We start from the raw sequence: 21,548 nt of genomic DNA on the forward strand, positions 1-21,548 counted from the left end.
CCCCGCCCATTTAAATGGAGTGTTACTGCTTGGAAACCATCAATCAAGATCAAAGTCAAAGTCCTCCTGTGGCCTGGGAGATCTTGTGAAGCTTGACCCTGTCCCCACCAATCTGACTGCCTTCAGATTCTCCAGTGAGCTTCCGCTCTATGGTCCTTTGTTTCTCTGAGCCTCGGTGCTCATGAGCTCTTTCTTGCATTGAGTTACCTGAGTACCTTCCACACACCCGGCTTTTTCCCTCCTACCTTCAGTTTACTGCTGTCCTACCTTCACCACACGTGTCCCAGGGTCCAGTTCCCCCACTCTAAATTAGAGTCCTGCTTTATTCTCTCAGCTGTATCCTTTTCCTCCAAAGCACTTAGGTCTTCTAACTACACTTTCTGGGGTGGTGTATATTATAACCCATCTACTGGTAGTCCTATGGTGTAACAGTTATGGTGTTACAGTTAGTGCTCAGCTACTAAGTGACAGGTTGGTGGTTCGAACCAACCGAGTGGATCTGTGGGCAAAAGATGAGGCAATCTGCTGCTGTAAAGATTCCAGCTGAAAAGCAAACAAACAACAAACCTCTATGGGGCAGTTCTGTTTTGTCATATGGAATCTTTATGGGTCCGAATGGGTTCCATGGCACCTAACTACAAACATTTTCTCCTCTGAAAGGGAAACGTAAGTCAGGAAGAGGGCTCTTTCATCATGAATCCTAATAGCTAGTGTTGTTATGTGCCATGGAGTCCATTCTGACTCATAAGGATCCTGAATAGGGTTTCCAAAGAGTGACTGGTGGGTTTGAACCATTGAACTTTTGGTTAGCAGCAGTGCAGAGTAACAGATAGTAGGTACTAAGCAAACACTTTCCATAATAAATCTTAATTAAAAATGGTTTAAAATGAAGGTACAATTTTAAAAACAAGTTAGATTTAAGTGCTAGGATTACTTAAATTCCAACATGTGGTTTGTTTATTATAAATTCCTTTGAAAATGCAATAACCAAGGGTTCTGAAACTTGGCATGCTGACATTTTGAGCTGGTTCAACCTTTGTTGTGGAGTGTCCGGTGCAATGTGTGGGATGTTTAGCAGTGTGCCTGATCTCTACACACCAGATGCCAATAGCTACCCTGAGCTTTGACAACCAAAAATGTCTCTGGGCATTAGAGTTGCCCCTAGTTGAGATCCGCAGGTTTCCGGCCTTGAGTCCCCAGCAGCCCCTTGGCATGCGTGTATTTACCTTTGACCCAGTTCACAGCTATAGGAATAGGACCGGCAGTTATAGAGGCTGAGAGAGTCTTCTTCTAGTGCAAGGGAATTTCAGCGCAGGCAGAATCGCAGTGTTGAACTTTTGGTAAACAGTATCATGGGGGCAGAGGGCGGGGGAAGTGTGCAGGGGGGATTGGATGGTGCACACGGTTAATACATACGACTGCTAACCAAAAGGTTGGAGGTTCAAGTACACTCAGAGGCACCTTGGAAGAAAGTCTGGCAATGTACTTCTAAAAAATCAACCATTGACAAACCCTATAGCGCACACTTGTACCCTGACACAGGTGGGATTGTCATTGGTTTGGGTCAGCTGGATAGCAGCATAAATTTAAGGGAGACCTGGGAGCGTGCTCTAGTCTCAAGGAGGTGCTTTGGTGGCACAGTTCAAGTTCTCCAGCAGGCCAGGAAGTAGGAGCAGGTAGCAGCTGAGTGGCTTCCTAGCGGCTACTGCAGGGTTAGCTCTGAGAGCGGCATTCGCCACAAAGAAGCAAGAAGTGTTGGAATTCTGGGAGGAACACCAGTGAGAACCCAGTGGGTTGTGGACAAGCCTGTGTTGGACTCTGCATTCTGAAGAAATCACCTGGAGGCCACCTGGTCTGCTACCTCATGACCGTAGCTCAGATGCTCCTCAGCCCCCAGCTCCAGTAGGTCATGTCTTTCCAAGAGATGTTCTAGAAGTTTCCTGCAGAGGAGGAGCTTATTGGAAAGCAGATTCCCCAGCCCCAAGCCAGAACAGCAGAACCAGTTTCTCCAAGGGTGGAGCCTGGGGATCTGCATTTCAACGAACTCCCCTGGTACTATCTACTGTGTGCAGGTTTGGAAGCCACTGACCTAGTCCATGTCCAGAACGTACCTTCATGGAATGCAGCCTGTTTTCCTGAGTGCATACGGAGACTGCTGACCCATTAAGCGCATACAGACCATTGTCCTGGGATTCCGTCTGCACAGACACAAGTTGTACTAGAGTAGAGATCTTAGACCAGGGCTTGGCAAACTTTTTCTGTGAGAGACCAGAGGGTAAAAAACTTCTTAACTCTGCTGTTGTGTAGTGTAAAATAGACATAGAACAATAGTGAAAGTAGGTGTGCTCCAGTGAAACAGCATTTACAAAAACAGGTGGCCTGCTGGACTTGGCCCTCATAGTTTGTGACCCTGCTGTAGACTCCTGCTGTTCCAGTCATTTAAGTGTGAGATTGAATTCAGGAGTAATTGGGCTGACCAAAGTGTGGCACTTACAAAAAGAAGGGGAGTTGGGTTCGTAGGATAGATAATTAGCTACAGTAGCTTTGAGTTGGAACCTCACCTCAGGAAGGGGATTATCACCATAGACCTGATTCTGCAGCCCCAAGTGCTTGCCTTGGCTCGGCGCTACTGTTGGTGCTTAAGATAATTAGAATAATTAGAATTTCTCTCCTCGTTGGCAGTGACCTCATGATGCTGAAGGTGTGTTTGAATAACCTCCGTACTGTAGACTTTAGGAAGGCCTAGAATCTGACTATGTGACATTCAGCTGCTTGTTGCTTGGCTCTGGGGTACTTCATTCTGTGTGGGGTGATCATTGCATGGTTTTCATACTGTTGAACTTTTTTAGGGAGCGCATGGAACTCTTGGAAGAAGCCAAGAAGATGGAAATGGCCAAATTCCGTTACATTCTCCCTGTGTACGGCATATGCCGAGAACCTGTGGGCCTGGTCATGGAGTACATGGAGACAGGCTCCCTGGAGAAACTGCTGGCTTCAGAGCCGCTGCCCTGGGAGCTGCGCTTCCGCATCACCCACGAGACCGCGGTGGGCATGAACTTCCTACATTGCATGTCCCCGCCACTCCTTCATCTGGACCTCAAGCCCGCCAACATCCTGCTGGATGCCCACTACCACGTTAAGGTAGGTGCTTGCCTGGGCTGAGCAGGGGTAAGGGGGTTAAGGGGGCTGTCCAGTGCAGATCCAATGCTGCTGAGACATGGAACCATAATTTCTGTTTTAAAAACCAGTGGCCATCAAGTTAATGTCAACTCATGGCAACCTCATTGTGTAGAACTACACTCAACAGGGTTTTCTTTCAAGAGTGGACTCAAACCACCAACCTTTTGATTAGTGGCCAAGTATTAATCCTTTTATACCACTCCAGTTAAATTCTGTACATGGGCAGAAAAAGAGATGGTTTCTGGGAGAAAGGACTTTAACCAAATGCCTTTCTCTACATAAGATATTCAGTAATTTTGAACCATGTTACGGTTGGAAAATGGACCCTTATGAATACAGGCGTCATTGCTTTAAATCTAGGCACATGACTGTACTTTTTGGTGGACATCTTGGAGAAAGAGATTGTGGATTCTGGTCCTACTGTTTCTATTGAGTCGAATCCAACTCATGGTGACCCCGTGAATGTCTTAAGTAGAACTGTGCTCTGTGTGGATTTCAGTGACTGATTTGTTGAAAGTAGCCCTTCCAAGGCACCTCTGGTGTACCTGAACTTCCAACCTTAGCAGCTGAGTGCTTTAACGGTTTATACTACCAGCGACTCTGGTCTTGAAGAGATTAGTTAGGGTCAGAAATCAGACTGTGTGTCAGACATCATTAGCAGGTAAGATCTTGGGCTACAAGGTTAAGGGATGTATTTCCCACCAGTAGCTTCAGGGGTGAGGCTGGTGGGAATGTGGGGGCTCTCTGAAATGGAGGCTGCGGAGCATTGTGGGTATAGTTTTACTTTGGGGGATGCTTCTAAAACATAAAGTATGAGGGATACTATAACTTACAACCAGGCACCAGCCAGCCACCCAGAATTGACGGTTGCTAGCATTGTCCTTTCTGCTTGAGGCTGTATTTCTTTAAATAAGTTTCTCCTTTGGAAGGAATTTTGTGTCCAAGGCTGTTCCGTGGTCTGTGTCTGTGGTAGCCTGTGATGTCCACACTTCTTGGAATAGTGTGGGTCAGATGCTGGGCCACACTGTTGCGTGTTGCTTCACCCTTTATTTTCCACGGAGCACAGTGACCTAGAGAACACCCCAGATTCCTTAGGGAGCAGGCAGAGGAGTTCGCTGCTGTGCTCTGGGGATTCCAAAGTACTTGCGGGACACTTTGCTGGGTTGAGGGACAGAAGGGACCTGGGTTCAGGGTCCAACCCTGCCCTTTCTTGTGCTTGGCCCTCAACTCCTCACCTGTGAAATGAGGGTGGGACCAGAGACAGATTGCACATGGGCTGTGCCTCCTTCACAGGCATACTGCACGCTTCCACTGTGCTCTCTGCTGAGCTATAGGGAGCAATAGACATGGCTGTTTTCACTCCGGACAGTACGTATAAGTGCTTCTACCTAGTTATTTCTCAATAATAAGATGAGTTAGAAGATAGCACTTTTCGTTATTAGCTACCATTGACTCAGCCCCTGACTCTTGGTGGAACAAATGTTGCCTGGTCCTGTGCCATCCCCTTGGTTGGTTGTAGTTGTACCATTTTCATTGGCTGATTTTTAGGAGTAAATCTCCAGACCTTTCGTCCTAGCCCATCTTGCTCTGGAAGCTCTGTTGAAACCTTGTCAACATCATAGCAACATGCAAGCAGGTAGGTGGTGGCTACACACAGCTGCATTGGCTGGCAAGACTCTACCACTCAACTACCAATGGCTTATCACCCACCCAAAGCCCACTGGCATATCGAGCCAATTCTGACTCACTGTGATCCTACATAGAGTTTCCAAGACTGTAAATCTTTACGGCAGCAGCTTCATCCATCTTTCTCTTGCAGAGTGGCTGGTGGGTTTGAACTGCTGGCCTTGTGGTTAGCAGCCCGGTGCTTATCCTGTAGCACCACATCAGGAGTCCTCCAATGCCATCGTTGTTGTTGTTGTTAAATGTCATCGAGTCAGATCCGACTCATAGCGACCCTGTACAGGGTCATGTAGTAGCCACTTAATCCTTGCTTGGGAAGGAAATGAGTGCTGTGCTCCCCTGAGAAGCCAGGGGCTTGCTTTCCTTTTAGGTGATGCCTGTGTTGATTCTTCATCTTTTAGTTAGAATATGTTCTTTCCACCTTATAAACATCTGAGTTTGCAGCTGCTGGTTTTATGAGTGTCTTAATTAATGGTTGAAGACTCTGGAAAGAACCAAAGTGTGCACTAATAAAGAACAGAAAGTGACTCAGAGGAGAGTGGGGGACAGCCTTCATGGGGACCGCTTTCCTGACCGAGGATTTGTTGGGAAGTGGGGTGATGCTGTGTCCCACGCTATCACTCTTTCTCCCTGAGGGCCTTGTCCCAAAGTGCATGAAGGGTGGGTACTTTGTGTAACTCCCTTCTTAATCAGACATGTTAGTCACCATCACGGAAGTCTCAAAACAAACAGAAAAAATGTATTTACATAACATGTTTCTTTTATTCTTAGAAATTGCTAATTGGGTGTGTACAGGGCACTAGGAGTTTGGGTTTGAGATTCCGAGTGTCAGCTCTTTTGTTCCTGAAAACACGGCTTGAAAGCTTTTTGTTTGCCATTGGACATATTCAATGGGCAATTATCTGAAGCAGTTAAACCTTATTTGGAATCTTGAAATAAGTTCATGGGTTTCCATTCTAACCCTATTCTTATTCCTTCATCTATGACCTGTTTGTGTAGACAGTGGAAGCCCTGGATAGTGCAAATGATTAATGAAGCTAGGCTGCTAGTCATAAGGTTGGAGGTTCAAGTCCACCCACAATATTCTCAAAAGAAAAGCCTGATGATGTACTTCTGAAAAATTAACCCTTGAAAGCCCTGTGGTGTGTAGTTCTACTCCAACACACATGGGGATTGCCATGAATTGGAATCAATGTGGTAGCAACTGGTACTGATGCTATTAGAACTGAATTCTGCAGCAGCCGTCTACTTTGCAAAGTTCGAAGTATTTGTGTAATCAGTAGTATAAGCATATAAGCATATTTTAACTTTAAAATAAAATGACCCGGTATGAAATTGCAGGCTGCATTTTTATGCCCAGTTGTCCAGAAAAGACTATATTCCAAGGAAGACATGAAGGGAATGTTCTGCTGTGGTTTAAACGTGTCTCTGTGTGTAAGGAAGCACAGCCCCAACTGTCCTGTAATTAGTCTTGTCCATCTTGACTCAAGGGGTCTATGTGCTCGGACACTGGTGAACCTGAGCTCTCCATCAAAGTGAACCCAGTACTGTGTGTGAAAGTGTGTTTGTGAGTTATATTTACTGTTTAAAGTGATCGAGATGCTGAGGGTCCACCCAGGGAAGACACCAGCCAGTATGGGACAGGCCAAGTGACAAATGTTAACAATCCCTGGATGTTGGGAATAATTTGCACTCACTCTAGTATGGCACTGTGGGTTAATGCACGGGACTTCAAACTTGGTTTGAATTGCAAAGTTGGTGGTTCAAGCTTACCAGCTGCTCCTTGGAAACCCTATACAAGGTCACTATGGGTCGGAACCGACTTGGCACTTTAACAACACTGATCTAGAAGTCCTGGTGTGGTGTGGCAGGATAATGCCCTGGGACACAAGGTCAGTGGTTCAGACCTACCAGCCGCTTCTCGGAAATCCTTTACAGCATTGCTATGAGTCGTAACTGACTCTATGACACTTAATAACAACAACACTAATCTAAAGGGTGGTGGTTTGAACCCACTCAGCTGTACCACAGAAGAAAGGTCTAGCAGTCTATTTCTCTTTAAAAAGCAGAAAACCCAGTGGAGCGCTGTTCTCTGTAATGTAATAATCCATGGTGTCACAATGAGTGACAATCGACTTGAATGGCAACTGGTTTGATGGAGTTCATCTGTGGACAGAGATGAGACCCAGGAGAAGCCGGACACCATCAGGGAATTCTGAATTTGGAGTTAACACTTTGATGCCAGAGACTTTGTGTGTAGAATTTACACTTCATTTCTCATTACCAATTACATATTGAAGTGGTTGAGTAGATCTGATAGAAATAAGGCCATAGATGAGGGAGAAGTTTTGGGTGCAAAGACTCCTATGTCCCAGCCCAATATGGTTATGTAATTTATAGTTACAAGCTGTTAGTTCATTTGTATGTATATATGTGTGTGTTTATGTGGGGACTTCAAAACGTTTGTGAACAAAATGCCATATCCTTCAATTCCATTTTCCTACAAACTTTTAGAAGCCCCCTCATATTTATGTGTGTCTGTGTGTATGAGTCCGGGTGTGGCGCTGTACTGCTAGCCACAAGTTGGTAGTTCAAACCCACCAGCTGTTCCTTGGTAACCTAATACCGGTTTGCTTTGAGTCAGAACTGACTCGACAGCACTTAACAACAACCATGTGTGTGTAAAGATAAATAATTCGTGAAAATTTCATATAAAACTGCTAAGGATCTAAAGACTGGTGTGTGAGTAAATCACTAACATTTAGACACTAGCACTTTGAGAAAGATGGCAGGGTTGGTGGCTCTGTAGCATTCATTGTGACTTTAAAACTGAAAGGTTCCTGTTGTTGGTAGACTCTCGTTTTGAGAGTTGTTTCCCAGCTTCTGGCTGATTTGCGGGATTTTGGGGGTGGTTTTATTCTGGCAGATTAACAATTTCCTTACAAGAGGGCGGAGGGTTCTTTCAAGTGCTGCTGAGGCTTAAGTGTCATAGAACAAGTAGAAACTCGAGGGGCCCAGAGATGGAATTGGGCTCTGGTGCTCCTGGGCCCCCACACTGCCGGCCCCCCCCTCCCTGTCACCTGCTGCAGAAAGTGAGGCCCTGTCTCGCCAGCTTCCTTCCCATCTCCACCCAACAGATGTGGTCAGAGATCCCTTAAAGAACCAAGTCACCAGTTACAAATCCTGCAATTCAGCTGGTAGTGACAGCAGGCCCACTGGTTCACCTGGGCTTGGCCAGTATGGGTTCCTCATAAACCTGACTCAGCCCCGTTTCCTGTCACTCAGGAGATGTGTTGGAGGAGGAACCCAGAAGTTAATTAGAAGGCTTTAAAAAGTCCCTAAGCCTTGAAGGAGAACATAAAGGGGCCGTTTTTCCACGTGGATCCTGGTTCCCATTAATGTTAATGAGTTGTGGCTTAATCCCACACACAATGCCAGCGACTTCAAAGGAGTTTGGTTTACACAGGAGGGAAGAAGCTGAGAGCAAGGCTGGCACACCACCAGGGACTGAAGGGCTGAGGGTCTGTACCATTCTAGTTGTGCCCACTTCACAGAAAAGAAAACTGTGGGCCTTGAAGTCCCTAATGTCCCCTGAGGCCTGAGAAAATGCCCTCAGACCTTTCCTGGAATACCACAGGTTGGGTGAAGGAGACTACAGGTGTCCATCAGTGATAGAATTTTGGGGTGGAGAACAGAAGGCCCATCTGAGGCTGCTTGATTTGGGTTTTGTTTGCTTTAAAGAGCTCCCAAAGGTGTGCTTCCCCTTTACAAAAAAAAAATAAAACAAACCCCCAAAAAACCTGTTGCCACTTGCCCTCCCTTCCCACGCCTGATTGCATAACCGGGTCGCCCTGGCACAAAGACCTGACTCTTCACATGTCTGCTCTGGGCCTGCACGATCTGCAGCTTGCTGACCCTGTGTGGCTCAAATGGTCTGAGCTTGTCCACTAACCTAAATAAAGGTTGGTGGTTCAAACCTAGCCCATGAGGCTACTGGGAAGAAAAAAACAGGTCCATTGATTCGCTTCCATGAATATTATTATTGTTGTTGTTAAGTGCCGTCGAGTCAGTTCTGACCCATAGCGACCCTGTACAGGGTTTCCGAGGCTGTAAATCTTTACGGGAGCAGAAAGCCTCATCGTTCTCCCATGGAGCGGCTGGTAGTTTTGAACTGCTGACCTTGCGGTTCGCAGCCCGATTCGTAACCACTATGCTACCAGAGCTCCTTATAAAGATTATAGCTGTTGCAAATCCATAGCACTAGAAAGTAGATTGTGGTGGCCAGGGGTGGAGGTACGAGGGACTGCTAATGGATATAAGTTTCCTTTCGTGAGAGTTGAAATTATTCTATAATTAGATTGTAATAGTCCTGGTGTGGCACTCTGGGTTAACATGCTGGACTGGACTGCAAGGTTGGTGGTCAGGCTCACCAGCCACTCCTCGAAAACCCTACACAGGGTTGCAATGAGTTGGAACCAACTGGATGGCGCTTAGCAACAGTAGCCACGATAGTTCTATGAGAGTGTGGATATACTAAAAACCAGAGTTCCTTGAAAAGGGTGAGTTTAGTGATATGTGAATTTTATCTTCATTAAAAGAAAGGGGTAAAAGATTACAGACTGCTATTTTAAGCCCTATGGCGTGCAAAGGTTCTTCTCCATAACACATGGGGTGCTAGGAGTCTGAATGAATGTGATGGTAATGGCTGTTTTGTTTTTTTCTACTTAGGCTGTCAGCTGTAGTGGCAGCTATAATGCCTTCCAGGAGTAAAGTTGTAATTGCTAGTGAATATCTTCCTTAAAGTGTTCTGTCTAGTGTCTCGTCTCCCCATCAATCTAATGCATTACTCTAGTGGTTTCAGGCGTCACTCTTCTTGAGCCGTCGCTGCCTGCTTGGGACAGGACTGCACTACCTGGGACAGTCAGGACCCCTGGAAAACTCCCAAGGAGCTGCCTTCTTCCTTAGTTTGCCCCAGTTCTGGTACACAGGAGAGCCTAGGGACCTAGGTGGCACTGCAGAAGTATTCTGAAGCTGTTGATAAAATGTAGTAAAATGTCAGGAGCTCCTGGGTGGCACAAATGGGTGAGCACTCAGCTATTAACTGAAAGTTGAAGGTTTGAGCCAACCCAGAGGCACCTTGGAAAAAAGTCCCGGTGACCTGCCTCTCCCCCTCAAAAGAAATACTAGCCATTGAAAACCCTGTGGAACACAGTTTTCTACACTTACATAGATGGAGTTGCCACGTGTCAAGGCCAGTTCCATGACAACTGGTTAGCCAATGTCAGCTCTGACGCCTGTCCTGGTAAGGCTGCAGATGAAGGGTAACAGCCTTTTCGGCCTGTGTTGCAGATTTCTGATTTTGGGCTTGCCAAGTGCAATGGGCTGTCCCACTCACACGACCTCAGCATGGACGGACTGTTTGGCACCATCGCCTATCTCCCTCCAGAGCGCATCCGTGAGAAGAGCCGGCTGTTTGACACCAAGCATGATGTATACAGGTGGGTTAGACTTATACCTTCCACCCACATCTGGACAATGCACCCACAAATGCAAACTGCGCCTGTCAAGGATGAGATTCGGTCCAGATGAAGGGATGAGAACTTGTTGAATTTAGGATGCTCTTAGCGGAAGCATCCAGGCTTCCCCAGGGATGTGAGGGCCATCTCTTTCCTGGGTGTTCAGTCTGACCACGGGTGGAAGCTGCGTGCCAGTTGGGAGGAGGGCTATGGGAGGGAGTGCCCGTTGGAGGCAGTTATGTAACCAGACAGACTAACTCCCACCATATAAGAGTTTTGGTGTTTTCATGAACTGGATTTTATTGCTTGTCTGTTGGAAGGATCTGTGTGTGTATGTTCACATACAAGTGTGTCTCTCATGGGTGGATCCATATGGATTCATCCTCACCATCATTCTTTCAAGGAACTCTGGTAGCGTGATGATTACGAGTCAGGCTGCTAACCTCAAGGTCAGCAGTTCAAGACTACCAGCTGTTCTGTGGCAGAAAGATGAAACTTTCTACTCCTGTAAAGATTTACAGCTAAGGAAACCCTATGCAGGGTTGCTATGAGTTAGAACCGACTCCATGGCACACTCCCACTTAACCACCACTGCTGCCATCATTCTTTCAGTCTTCCTGGGCCCAGCGGCTCACCTTCCTCACTCTCTTACCCTGGTCATGGGAATGTAGACACCCTTGAGGCTATTCTAAGCCAGTGGGAATTATGTACCTAGAGAACAATCCCCAACTCATTTGCTCCCTTTCTTCTTCAAATTGTAAAGGTCTTAATCACTCACACTTTTTGGAGAAGAAAAGAGGGAGGAGTGAGCAAGCTTGCACTTAAGTCCTCATGTGTTCTCTTGGTACCCACTGAGACTCTGACCCTAAGTCCTGAGTCACTTGGCTTTTGCTTAGTTGTCATCATTGCCCGCCTGAGTCCCGGCTGACTGGTTTGGCAGTCGCTGTTGTCCAGGTGCTGAGCTGAGCCTTTGAGCTGTGCGCTGTTAGAACTAGCCCTGGCTTGTAGAATTTGGGGAAAATAAAGAGTCACTTTTTTATTTTAGAGTTGAGACTGTAAACTTTTGAACTTGTAAATTTAAGCTTAAAGGGAGAATCCTCACTTGTCTATAAGCCCGTCACTCAGGACTTTGTGCGCAGTGGTTTCATTTTTGTCCTACTGATTATCAGACTATTTTTTATTTTTGCTTAATTAGGCTTAAGTTCTCTTTCTTTGGTATACCCAGAATAGTTATTAGATAGGTTGATTTTCTAACATCCAAAAATGGGGCTTTGTGGCATCCAGCTGGTTTGCCTCCTGATGTTGTGTGTGTGTGTGTGTGTGTGTGTGAGAGAGAGAGAGAAAGAAAGAGATTCCTTTACCATCTCATTGATGAAATCTAAGCTAGCTAGGCTCATAGAGCCCAGAGCCACAGTTGGGAGCATTTTGATCTGTGTGGTGAAGGAATCAAGCCGTAGAAAGGAGAAAGAAGAGAGGAGACATGAGTTGCCCTTCATTCATTTGTCCATTTAGTTGTTGAATACTTGAGTACCTTCCAGATGGGAATCCCCTATGGCGTTTCTCAGGTGGAAGGGTGACTTGCAGCTCATTTAGCAGTTGAGCTGGCTATAGGGCAGGTTTCATGATAAGAAATTTTTTTTTTCTTTGTAAAAATTCATGAGAAATAACTTGGTGTCATTTCTTAGGGTGGTTTTGTCTTTCTCTCTCTGCTGTGAAAGTTTTGTACTTTATTTGGGGATCTGGGTTATAAGATGCTCATGAGTCTGGTCTCTCTTCCAGCTTTGCCATCGTTCTCTGGGGGATACTCACACAGAAGAAACCGTTTGCAGGTGAGTGGACCTCTCTTTTGGTGTGCTGCATTTGTCTCTTGGGAGCTCATGGGGTACCATCATACTCTTCCTGCTTTCAGATGGTACCTGTGGTCCATCCTGTACACACCTGGGCTGGGACTGCTCTGTTCTGCCCAACAGTCTGCAGGGAGACCACCCCTCTGTTAACAGAACACTCTTGCAGTATAATCTACCTACAGGAAAGGACACAGATCTGAAGGGTTCTGTTCATGTAGACAGATGTGTGCACTGGGTCGCCACTACCCAGAACTTTAACATCTTCCTCCCCTTCTGGGAAGGCACTGTTGTAATTCCTGTCACCATAGTTAGATCCCTTGATTAAAGAATTGAGAATCCTTTTGGCTTCATTGGAGAAAGGGAGCCTTTTCTTCTATAGTCATTTAACTCCTCCTTCCTGTTTCTAGCGCCCCCCCTCCGACTCTCAACACCCCCTCCCTCCTGAGTTGCCAACACACACACCCCAGTGCCCAACACACCCGTGGGAAGGGAGCTCTTGGAGAGAGAGGCAGGTAGATGCTATCAGAAGGTGTGGAAAATTGGCCCAACGTTGCTGATAGCTGCCAGATCCCACATGTATGTTTTGTTTCACTTTCCCGTTAAATCTCGTGCAGTCACAAGATCACAGCTAAAAATACAGCTCAAAATCACAAGGTGACCAATAGGTCTGGAGAGTCACTCGCTGGTTGTGAGGCTGTAATTGTTCATTGCTCCGACTCATGGCACCCTAATGCATGAGACAGACAGAAAGACAGACAGAAACATTGCCTGGTCTTGTACCTTCTTTGTGATCATTGATACAGTCATAGACTAGGAGAGTCTGTTAAAGTTCCATGCTAGACCGGAAGGGAACTTAGCATATCACATTTAAATATCTTAGGGATTTTCTTTCCCTCTAGAAAGAATAGAATATTCTAACAAGGCTGCAGTTACATTATCTTGCCCCTTTTTCTAGCATAACTGCTCATTTCCCTCCATGAATTTTCTTCAACTGGTCAGCATACCACTGACTTTACAATTCTCTGGTAGAAGTGATGCCTGAAGCTGGCATATGGTACAGAAAGTTGAGAAGGGGGCCCCCTCGCATTTATTGCTTGGTCGATAAGGTACTTAAAGGTGCCAACGTTTAACAGCACTTCTTATTGAGGAGCAGAGAATAGTCCAGACATATCATTTCTTGTCATTTGGAAAGCTCAATTGTCATGGGAACCATGTGTGGATACTTAGAAGTATGAGGACACAAGATTTAATGGGGAAATGAAACAAGACATCAGTGTAGGATCTGGCAGTTCTTGGGGACTTTGGGCCAATTTTCCATACCTGCTGATGTGTGTCAACCTGCCTCTCCAAAGAGTTCCCTTCCCACGGGCAGTGTTAAGAGGTCAGAGCTCAGGCTTGATGGACAGTGGGGGAGTGTTAAGAGCTCAGAGCTCAGGCTGATGGACAGTGTGATTTGAAGCTGACCAGAGAAAACTGGCCCAGTGAGGGTCCCCCTGAGCCACTCCCAACTGAAGTAGAGCTTCAGCCTCTGCCCCCTCAATAACAAAGCTTTTGTGTGTGTTGTCCTACCCACTCACTGATTAAGGTGAACATCGTGGGCTTTGGGACTGGTTCACTGGAAGCTAATGGGGACGTAGGGGTGGGAGGGTGTTGTGGTTTATGGCAGGAGTTGGGATTCAGGAAGAATTTTCTCACCATGTTAGGGAGATTTGTGCCATTTGGATGTTGGATACTGCCGATGCTGTGATTTATTCGTTTGACGTTGTTGGGCAGGCATGGGCCACTTGAGAACATGCCTCGTCAGATATTTTCCTCCTTTGAAGCTGCTTTTCCTTTGAGTTAGAGGCCCAGGAAGATCTCTTCTGTGATAAAGAGCCCTGATTCCATTTGGTAAATCCTAATCCTTGAAAATAAGTTAGGAGAAGATGTGTGCTCTGTAAGAACAAGGGCTAAAGAGGGCTGTGTATCTTGGGAAGAGGAAGCATCGTTCCCCAGTGCTGAGCCTGTGGATGGGCGGCACAGAGTGTGCCTCTGGGTGCTTTCCCACGGTCCCTGCTTCTTATTGCAGATAAGCTCCCCATCCCTCAGTTCCCAGAGCTGTTGTGACTTGTGCACCTTGCCTTTGCAGAGGAGAAGAACATTCTGCACATTATGGTGAAGGTGGTGAAGGGGCACCGTCCTGAGCTTCCCCCTGTCTGCAGACCCCGGCCTCGAGCCTGCAGCAACTTGATCCGCCTCATGCAGCGGTGCTGGCTGGATGACCCACAAGCCAGGCCCACTTTCCAAGGTGAGTGGGCGCCACCAGCCAGTCTTTTACCTAGCACTGAGCTCCTTGCAAAATGGTACTGCTGTCCTCTTCTGCTGGCATTGTGGAAGAAAAAGTTTTCTGCCTAGGTCTTAGGGTCAAAAGTTAGCAGCAGGCTTGGGCCCATGTGCAGACAGACAGGCGGACCAATACCACCCTGCACCAACAGATGGATCACGCACCTCCTGTGGCCCTCAAAATCACAATGGGAATATGACTGTCCGGAGCCACACAGGCAACTCCCAGGGCTGGGTTTGCTGCCCTGAGGAGCCTGTATATTTCATGTCCTGATACAGTGGTGTGTGTTTAGGAGTCTGATCAGACAGGGCCTCAGGGTTTCCAGAGCACTTCAGTATGGGTCTTGTTTCCTTAGACCAGATGTGTCACTTGGTAAGGGAATTAACCTGATTACATTGAAAGTGACCAGTGCATTTAAAATGCACAGGGAAGGATGACAGCACAGATGAGGTGGGGACCGCCTCCTACCCTGCCACAGCCTGTCTAGTTGGGCTTTTCCTGAGGAAAGTTCCTTTATTTAGGGTCTTGGAGAAGACTGGCTCCTACTTTTCAGTCTGCAGAGCGGCTGTGGGGAAGCTCCTGGTGAGGGTGGTCTGGTGCGGCCAACTCTATTTGAGAGATTCAAGGAGCCCACTGCTCATCCTCGGTGACGTCACAGTTTGGGGCTGCTGCCCCTCTGTTCCTGCGATTAGTCTTGGAGGTAGAGTACTCAGGGAGGTGATTGTCTGACTAACATGTCCCTTTATGTTTTCTCCCCTAAGAAATTACTTCTGAGACTGAGGACTTGTGTGAAAAGCCCGATGATGAAGTGAAAGAAACAGCTCAGGATCTAGATGCAAAACGTCCCCCGGAGGCCAAGAGTGAGGTAAATTGGGGTCTTCTCAGAGGTGTCATGGGTGTCTGTTGGTGTCATTAGCTTTGTGTCTGAGTCTTCCCACTGTGACTCCTCTTGGTTCTCCAAATAATATTGATGCTGTGGTGGGTCCTCCGTCGGAGGGTGGCTGTGTTACTGAGCCTATCATGTGACCTGTGTCTGGTGCAGGGTGTACACCCCCCCAGTCAGCCACATGACTCCTGACTTGTTCTCTGTGCCCCCCCACCCAATTTCCATGTAGTTAATCCTGTGTTGTTCACACCAGACTAGGTGTTCAGTAGCTGTACACCGGATGCTCTTAATGGATTGTACGAGCTGGCCTCTGGGCCCATTTCAGGGAAGGAGGGTGGCTTGTAATCTGGATTGCAGGAGTCTGGGTGTCTTTGTACCTCTGGTTTGGGCATTTGGGCTCCTTTTTTTAAGGGGGAAAAAATGTGGTACAATGTGGTTCTTTTATTGAATACCACATAAGGTGTTTCAGATGCAACGAGAACTTCCAAATGCTCAGACTGTCTTAGTACATTTTAAGTTAATTGTTTGTTAAGTGCTTTTAAGTCAGTTCTGACTCATAGTGACTCTGTACGTTTTCAGTCTTAGCAGGAGCAGAAGGCCTAATAAACTAAATTTGTAGCGTGTTATCTAATATTGGGCAGTTGATTCTAGGCTGTCAATGTAAGGCTGGGAGATAAGTAGCCTGCAGGGCACACCCACTGTCTGATCTGTGAGGCCAGGGAGCAAAGGTGGCCATGCGAGAGTCAGCCCTGGCCCCTGATAAAAAAGATGGCAACCAACAAGTGGGTATGACTGAATGCAGAAAGGAGCAAAGTTAAGGACAGATCAGGCTCTTGAGTATTGCTGGTTCCAAAGAGGAGAGGGATTGGTAGTAAATGGGCGTGAATCTGGGAAGCGTCATGAGTCATGGGCATGTTCTCAGCACTCAGCAGAAATCTGCTCATCGCCTGATAGATGGATCTCTCCTGGGTTGCACGGTCATGTTGTCCTGGCAGCTAGTCTTCATCCCCTTGCCACTGTCCACATTCAGCCCCTAAGCCAGATTTGCAGGACTCTAAAGGAGGAGTCCTGGTGTGGTGCTGTAGGATAGTGTACTGGACTGCTGGGTTGTTTGAGCTGCAAGGTCAGTGGTTCAAACTCACCAGCTGCTCCTCAGAACCCTTTACAGAGTTGCTATGAGTCAGAACCAACTCCATGGCACTTAACAACAACAACAAAGGAGGATTTGGAGTCCTGGTGTGCTGCGGGATAAAGCACTAGACCACCAGGTTGGTTTGAATCTTAAGGGTGACAGTTGAAACTCAGCAGTCTATCCTTGGAAACCCTATACAGGGTTGCTATGAGTTGGAACGGACTCAATGGCACTTAGCAACAAAGGAGGATTTATAGCCTCAGAAACCCCTTTACAGGATTGAAGTGGGTTGGGACTGATTCCATGGTACTTCACAACAATAACAAAGGAGTTCTGGTGTGGCATTGGGGGACAAACACTAAACTGCTAACTGCAAGATTGGCAGCTCAAACCTGCAAGTTGCTCCTCGGAAACCCTATACAGGGTCACTGTGACTCGCATCCAACTAGACAGCACTTAACGACAGCAACAAATGGCTCTAGGAGCAGGAGGCAATAGGAGCTCTGGTGGCACTGAAGGGTAGGCACCGGACTGCTAACCACAGGGCTGAGAGAGAGAGTCTGCACGTCACTATGATGGACCAGAAAGGCAAGCCTGGGGAACTGCTTGCAAAACTTAGCCACTGAAAACAATGGGTCACAATAATCTGATACCCCAACCATTCACAGGAACAGTACAGAACTGGGCAGTGTTCCGTTCCATTGTGCATGGGGTCTTCATGAGTTGGGGGCCCATTTTATAGCAGATGACAAGAAGGACAAAGAAGGGTTGCACATCTCTGTCCTGGTGTTTTTCACTCACTCCCTTTTTCTAGATGGATAAAGTCCAGCTTGCTCCAGTTGTGCCTTTTGTCTGAATGATAATGAGAACCTCATGTAACCTCTGCCACTATAATCTGGAACAGGACTTTCTGTTTTTGTCAAGTCACTCTTGTTTCAGTCATCTGAAGCTCCCCAGTGTGTGTGTATGCATGAATTACACAGAATTCAATTAACCAAAATGATTGAATTCTCTGCCTTATTTATTGACTGCACGTAGGTGATAGTCTCTTCTTCCTCTTGCCCATTGTCTTAATATCCTAGTATTGCTGTAACAGATATACCACAATGGGTGGCTTTATCAAACAGAAACATTTTTTTTACAGTTCAGGAGGCTAGAAGTCCAAATTCAGGGTACCTGGCTATAGGGGAGTTGGCTCTGGGGGATGGTCCTTGTTCCTTGGTGATCTTCTTGTAGCCTGCCCCTTATCTTCCCCCCATTTGCACTTCCTTGCTTATCTCTAAAGTGATTGACTTAAAACTCACCCTATCTGATGATATGGCTTCATTACAAAATGAAGAAAATCCTCTTCCCCTCCCCCGATGGAATTACATCCACAGATGTTGTTAGTTGCCATGGAGTAGGTTCCATTTCCTGGAGACCCAGGAGTTGTCCCATGCAGAACTGTCAGGCCTATCTCTTGAGGTGCCTCTGGTTGTGTTTGAACCACTGACCTTTTAGCTAATAGTTGAGTGTTTAATGATTGGTGGTTTTGTTGGGAGACACACAATTCAATCCATAATTCCCCTTGCTTTTCCACATTTGTGTCCTGGATGGGCCAAGCGAGAGATGTTGGGATCTTCATTCATTTTCCTCTCTGCACCCCTTGCAGGTGATGCCTGCGTCCACGCCCCTCAAGCGTGCCTCGGCCCCAGCACTTGATAATGACTACAGCCTCTCTGAGCTGTTATCGCAGCTGGACTCTGGGATTTCTCAGACCATCGAGGGCCCGGAAGAGCTCAGCCGCAGCTCCTCAGAATCCAAACTCCCCTCATCGAGCAGCGGCAAAAGGCTCTCGGGGGTCTCTTCCGTCGATTCTGCCTTCTCATCCAGAGGGTCCTTGTCCTTGTCTTTTGAGCGGGAGCCCTCAACAGGTGGTGAGTGGAGAGCACTGTGTGCCCTGAGAACTTAGGAGCTGATTCCTGAGCTTGAAGGGAAGGGACAGGATGGAAGAGTCACAACAACTGGAAAGTGCCAGCCATCCAAGTTCTTGACTGTAATTCTCTCTCCCTTCACTAATTGATTTGGGGTGTTTTTGCTGTTGTCAACTTATTGGGCACAGATCCAGAGGTGTGTCCTGGCCGAGTCACCTGGCTGTAAGATAGAGTCTTACCTGTACCCAGTCAGGTGTGGGTGCTGGCCTCAGGTTTGCAGATTGAGGGACCTGTGAGTAAAGCCAGTGGATGGAGGGTGAAGCCAGTGTGCCCCTGGCCCTGCTGACCCTGTGTCTCCTCTCCCTGCAGAGCTCAGCACCACAGACATTCAGAAGAAGAAGCTGGTGGATGCCATCATGTGTGGGGACACCAGCCGGCTGATGAAGATCCTGTTGCCCCAGGATGTGGACCTGGTCCTGGAGGGCAGTGCCAGCCTCCTGCATTTGGCTGTGGAGGCTGGCCAGGAAGAGTGTGTCAAGTGGCTCCTACTCAACAATGCCAACCCCAACCTGACCAACCGGAAGGGCTCCACGCCCCTGCACCTGGCTGTCGAGCGGAGGGTGCGAGGTGTCGTGGAACTGCTGCTGGCCCGCAAAATCAGTGTCAACGCCAAGGATGAAGACCAGTGGACAGCCCTGCACTTCGCTGCCCAAAACGGGGACGAGACCAGCACGCGGCTGCTACTGGAGAAGAATGCCTCTGTCGACGAGGCAGACTGCGAGGGCCGCACACCTGTGCACGTGGCCTGTCAGCACGGCCAGGAGAGCATCGTGCGAATCCTGCTGCGCCGCGGTGTGGACGCTGGCCTGCAGGGCAAGGATGCCTGGGTCCCACTGCACTATGCCGCCTGGCAGGGCCACCTGTCCATTGTGAAGCTGCTGGCCAAGCAGCCAGGCGTGAGTGTGAATGCCCAGACGCTAGACGGGAGGACACCCCTGCACCTGGCCGCCCAGCGTGGGCACTACCGTGTGGCCCGCATCCTCATTGACCTGCGTTCCAATGTCAACATCTACAACCAGCTCTCGCAGACGCCTCTGCACGTGGCCGCTGAGACTGGCCACACAAGCACCTCGAGGTTGCTCCTGCACCGTGGTGCTGAGAAGGAGGCGCTCACCACCGAGGGCTGCACGGCTCTGCACCTGGCCGCCCGGAATGGACACCTCGCCACTGTAAAGCTGCTGGTGGAGGAGAAAGCCAATGTGCTGGCCCGTGGACCACTGAACCAGACGGCCCTTCACCTGGCCGCCGCTCATGGACACTCGGAGGTGGTGGAGGAGCTGGTCAGTGCTGCCAGCATCAACCTGAATGATGACCGGGGTCTCAGTGCTCTGCACCTGGCCGCTCAGGGTAGGCATGCAAAGACAGTGGCTGTGCTCCTCAAGCACGGGGCCCACATTAACCTACAGAGCCTCAAGTTCCAGGGCGGCCAGCAGCTGGGTGGATCACCTGACCACAGCCCTGTGTCCACACTCCTCCGAAGAAGTAAAACCTAGCCTGTCCCCCCACGAAGTCCAGCGTCTGTTTGGGACTCTTGTCCTATAGTTGTGTTCTGCTGCAGGGACAGAACAATGCCACACAGGTTGGGAAGCTGTGCTTGTCAGGGTCTAGCTGAAACACTGGACAAGTGGGGGACTCACAGGGTGAGACAGCATTGGGGCACTGCCAAGAGGGAGTTGGCTGTGTAGTGTCTCCATTATGTACCAGGCATCTTCTTGGTTGTTGTTGTTAGGTGTTGTCAAGTTGGTTCCAACACATAGCAACTCTGTGTACAACAGAATGAAATACTACCCGGTCCTGCACAGTGCCATCCTCTGGGGTGTACTGCCCTCCAACTGAAGTTGGCTAGATTTTACTTGGCTGTTGACCCATCTGCTGGTCAACAAATCCAGTGTTGGAAGAGATGATGGGTCAGAGTCATTTCGTTGTGCTCTCATGTTCCTAACAGGTCCATGATGCTGGGTCCTTGGTGACAAAGTCACTGACAGGCTTGAGTGTACTCTGTCACCAAGAGACGCCACCTCTGGTTATTCAGGCACATCAGTATTGGGGAGAAGAGGTATAGGAGGGGCTGTGTTTTGATCTTCATATACAGCAGCCAGGCAAAGAAGCCTGTTAGAAATTTTTTGTGGAATTCTTGTTTTATAAAGTATCTTTAATAGATGAACATGATTATAAACTCTTGCTTTAAATCTGTTAAAGGTTCATAACATTGGGTAGTCTCTTCTGTAAAGAACAAGTTAGAGAATAAGGTTGGTTATTTTTTCAGAAAAGCAATGACCTTACTGCCTCTTTCATTTGCAAATTTGTATTTCAAACTTGTCTTATTGATGGCCATGTACTTATACCAATAAGACTCCTTGGCATTCTCTTTTTGTTGCATAAAATATTCCTTTAGTCTAGAGTTAAATATTTTAAGTTCATAAAAAGTCATTTAAAAGTGTGTTGACTTTCTAACCTCCATTTTATACTAAAAAACAGTATTACCTAGTCAGATGAACCACATCACTCCTTTGGTTTCTTTCCAGCTTTCGTTTTTGGTAAGGTGGTTGATTGTCTTGAGTGATACTGTTTTGGGGTCCCACAGGGGTTTGCTGACTTGTTTTACCAATGGCTGCAACCATTAGGAGTCTTCCAAGACTCCTAGGTGACTCTAGGACTTGGATCTAAAAGGTCAATTATCCAGTTCCATAATGTCATTGTCATATATATCAGCCTTCTGAATGGTGTTAGAATGAGTTGGTTGCAATCCTTGGCCCTGTATGCAAACCACACCCTGTGGCCTAGTGTTTGATACAGAGATTGATATTAATGTACCATGTATGTTAATGTGAGTCTACCTGCAGGATACTTCTTTTCTATGACAGGAAATATCCAGGCTGTTTAGAACTGGCTATGTTTTAATATGCCTCATTGTGCTTTTACTATGTGATACTACTGTTATATAGATTTTGTGGAAGACAAAACAAGTTGTTTGATGTCAATAAAGCAAAGTACATTACTCTTCTACT

The 21,548-nt window shown here is 47.4% G+C and overlaps 1 protein-coding gene across 1 annotated transcript in view; it reads left to right on the forward strand.

The window, feature by feature from the left end:
• The window catches only part of RIPK4 (receptor-interacting serine-threonine kinase 4), a 27,611-nt gene extending 7,578 nt beyond the window's left edge, over positions 1 to 20,033 (forward strand). Inside the window, exons 2-8 of the mRNA XM_006870855.1 lie at positions 2,850 to 3,141; positions 10,213 to 10,361; positions 12,159 to 12,208; positions 14,355 to 14,513; positions 15,311 to 15,414; positions 18,219 to 18,483; positions 18,850 to 20,033. Of these exons, the coding sequence (XP_006870917.1) occupies positions 2,850 to 3,141; positions 10,213 to 10,361; positions 12,159 to 12,208; positions 14,355 to 14,513; positions 15,311 to 15,414; positions 18,219 to 18,483; positions 18,850 to 20,033 (2,203 nt within the window). The remainder of the gene's footprint in view (positions 1 to 2,849; positions 3,142 to 10,212; positions 10,362 to 12,158; positions 12,209 to 14,354; positions 14,514 to 15,310; positions 15,415 to 18,218; positions 18,484 to 18,849) is intronic.
• Positions 20,034 to 21,548: the final 1,515 nt, after the last annotated feature.

Source organism: Chrysochloris asiatica, unplaced genomic scaffold (assembly GCF_000296735.1).
Source record: "Chrysochloris asiatica unplaced genomic scaffold, ChrAsi1.0 scaffold00154, whole genome shotgun sequence".
Lineage (NCBI taxonomy): Eukaryota > Metazoa > Chordata > Mammalia > Afrosoricida > Chrysochloridae > Chrysochloris > Chrysochloris asiatica.